This window comes from Anneissia japonica, unplaced genomic scaffold (assembly GCF_011630105.1).
Source record: "Anneissia japonica isolate Jap-2015-1 unplaced genomic scaffold, ASM1163010v1 scaffold1771_len165655_cov130, whole genome shotgun sequence".
NCBI lineage: Eukaryota > Metazoa > Echinodermata > Crinoidea > Comatulida > Comatulidae > Anneissia > Anneissia japonica.
The window spans coordinates 168,563-171,140 of record NW_022689412.1 but is presented as its reverse complement, the minus strand read 5'-3'; the positions used below and the strand labels follow the sequence as shown (position 1 = coordinate 171,140).

General features: G+C 33.4%; 1 protein-coding gene across 1 annotated transcript in view; it reads right to left on the bottom strand.

Moving 5' to 3' along the window:
- Positions 1-311: 311 nt before the first annotated feature.
- LOC117124763 (kinesin-like protein KIF9) overlaps positions 312-2,578 on the bottom strand; it is a 38,249-nt gene continuing 35,982 nt past the window's right edge. The window contains exons 12-13 of the mRNA XM_033271088.1: positions 1,136-1,411; positions 312-481 (exon numbers count right to left, since the gene is read on the bottom strand). Coding sequence (XP_033126979.1) covers positions 312-481; positions 1,136-1,411 — 446 coding nt within the window. The remainder of the gene's footprint in view (positions 482-1,135; positions 1,412-2,578) is intronic.

Sequence of the window (2,578 nt, the reverse complement as noted above, 5' to 3'; positions counted from 1 at the left end):
AATAATTAAAAATTTGTCTTTACTTTATCAATAATATTGAGGGCTAACATGTTTACTTTTGAAATTTCTATAGGCCTACTATAGATTGAAGAATTGTTTTATTGCAACACCAGATTATAAATTGGCTATGAAAGATGTCTTTGCAATACATTTAGTCAAATTGGTGTTTGTCTTTCTTTTCCTTTTTTTTTTCTTTTTTTGTTTGTTTGTTTTTCTTTTTTTTTTTGTTTGTTTTTTTTTTTTTTTATGTAGCAGAAATTTTGAGTACTGGTAAAATAATATCAGCACGTTAGAATATCAGGATAGTAGGCCTACAGTATTTTTTCCCCAAAAGTATCTGTTTGGCAAAGTTGAAAGACAACAATTAACATTGATTTTGGTGGATTCTTGTCTTTTGGGCGTTTTTTAGTTGAACATTTAGGTTGAATCGGTGTCAAGCAATCCCTCTCAGCTGTGAAGATCTTTGTTGTAACTGAAACAACTGTGAACAGCATGAAAAGAAAGGAGAAATAAAAATAAAGTTAATCAAGTCACCTAGTCATGTATACTATATAGTGTTGCTATAATAACAATAATTAAAAACAGTTTAAAAAGAATAATTGAAAAGCATTGTTAAATTGATGAATGATGTTGAGCCTATGGACCTTGGTATGGATAATCGCAACAACCAAGAAATCGATATATAAATGTTAAACATTAAACAACTTTATGGCAACTATAGTTATTAGGCAGTTTTTGCTGCCCGACGTTAACCTTAACATTAAACGGATCATCTTGCATTGCGGAGTACATTAATTTCAGGAATTTAAGTGCTCAACGTAGGTTAGTTACGGGTTTGCCCATGCGCATTCAATTTGTTTACAAAAGAGTTGGAACTATCACGCTGCATGTTGGGTCTTAGGTCTTCGTTTTGTAGACACCCATATAGGGTGTCTATAAAACGAAGACCCTTGAAAATTTCACAAACAGACGCCCAAAAAAATTCGTAATTTTGATTTTGTGACAGCCAGGTGATTATCATCAAAATAAAATAGAAAAAAATGGGGGTCTTCGTTTTTGGGTCTTCGGCCTTCGTTTTATAGACACCCCTGTAGCCTAGCTGTTGAATAAAAGAATAGGATAGGATATAGCCTACCATGGATTAAAAATAAACATGGGAAAAACATTTGTGCAAATTCTTTTGCTGGGCTGACAACAATAGCTGGATCTTCACAATTGATGTCTTCTCTATCAAAATCATGATCTTGGTCTAGTCCTATGCCTACTTCCACTTCTTCTTCTGACTCCTCTTCTTCATCGTCGGTGTCTTCTAAATCACTCATTTCCTCCTCGGAATTATCAGGGGAAAAGTATTCCGCGACCACGTTTCTTAGGACAGTTTCATCTTCATTAGAAACACCTAGGCTAGGCACTAGGATGCAATGAAGGCTCTGTTGAGAGCTTCCGGTGCATCTTTCGAGGTAGTCATCACCACAAATAGCAAAACGATAAAATAATGCACCAACGAATAATCTGGCGATCAATATTTTCAAAATTATGTAGGGGCCTACATATATACACACATAAATAGGCATGAGAAGTCTGGAAAGCTCATTTCCCACTCTCTAGGAATCAAAATTTTTCCAGGACAAGATCCTTTCTTTTGTGAAAAAAAAAATTGACACCGCCCCCCCAGCCCCAAATGTGAAACCAGGTCCGCTCGTGTCAATAAATTCTATCTTTAAAGTACTTTATATTGCATTTGTAGGTTTCCATTTTTGCTTGTTCAAAGCTATGAATAAAACAATGCCAAAAACAAAAAGTTAAGCCTATCACACTAAACGTTTTTAGTCAATACTGTGTTTAAATTTTGTTTATTATTCTATTATTGTGGCAATATATACTGTATAATAAAACTTCATAATAAAACTTTATATGGTTCAAGTATCAAAATTTCCAAAATATAAATGATAATCTGAGCTTTAAAGACCAATGGTGCAAATATAATAGCAGTACAAATCCCGGTGAGTAGAAAAGTAAAACATTGTACTATATTATAGTACAATGTTTTACTTTTCCATAATCTCAAATTATGAGGCTACTTTAATGCCTACCTGTGTATCACTACAATGCAAACAGTACATGTTTCATATATCAGCTTAAAAAAAAAACAAAAAAAAAAAACGTTTTTTGTTTTGCTAATTCATTACTGTTTCTTCTTTAAAAAGTGTATCGCTTTTGTCGTTGCTGTCTACTTACCTCCCATACCATCCTTTATTTCAGGATGGTTTTTGAGGGGTAGCTATGTGAGAAAGTATATTTTAAATGTTTTTGTATACAATTGCAATACTGAATAATCCCTCTTCATTGGAAATAGCCTACATAGTATGCCACCAAAGCACACAGATCCGAGTTATAACAACAATATATTAAGTTCTCACTGAAGAAAAAATGGTATTGAAAATGGGTTTTTTTTTGCATTTTTAAAAACAAGTTTATTCGAAATTGAACATTTGGGGCTTATCCAGGGGTGGCGCCTATTCAAAATTATTCAAAAATGAACATTTTTTGGGGGGGGGGGGGGGGGCCCTTTTTTAAA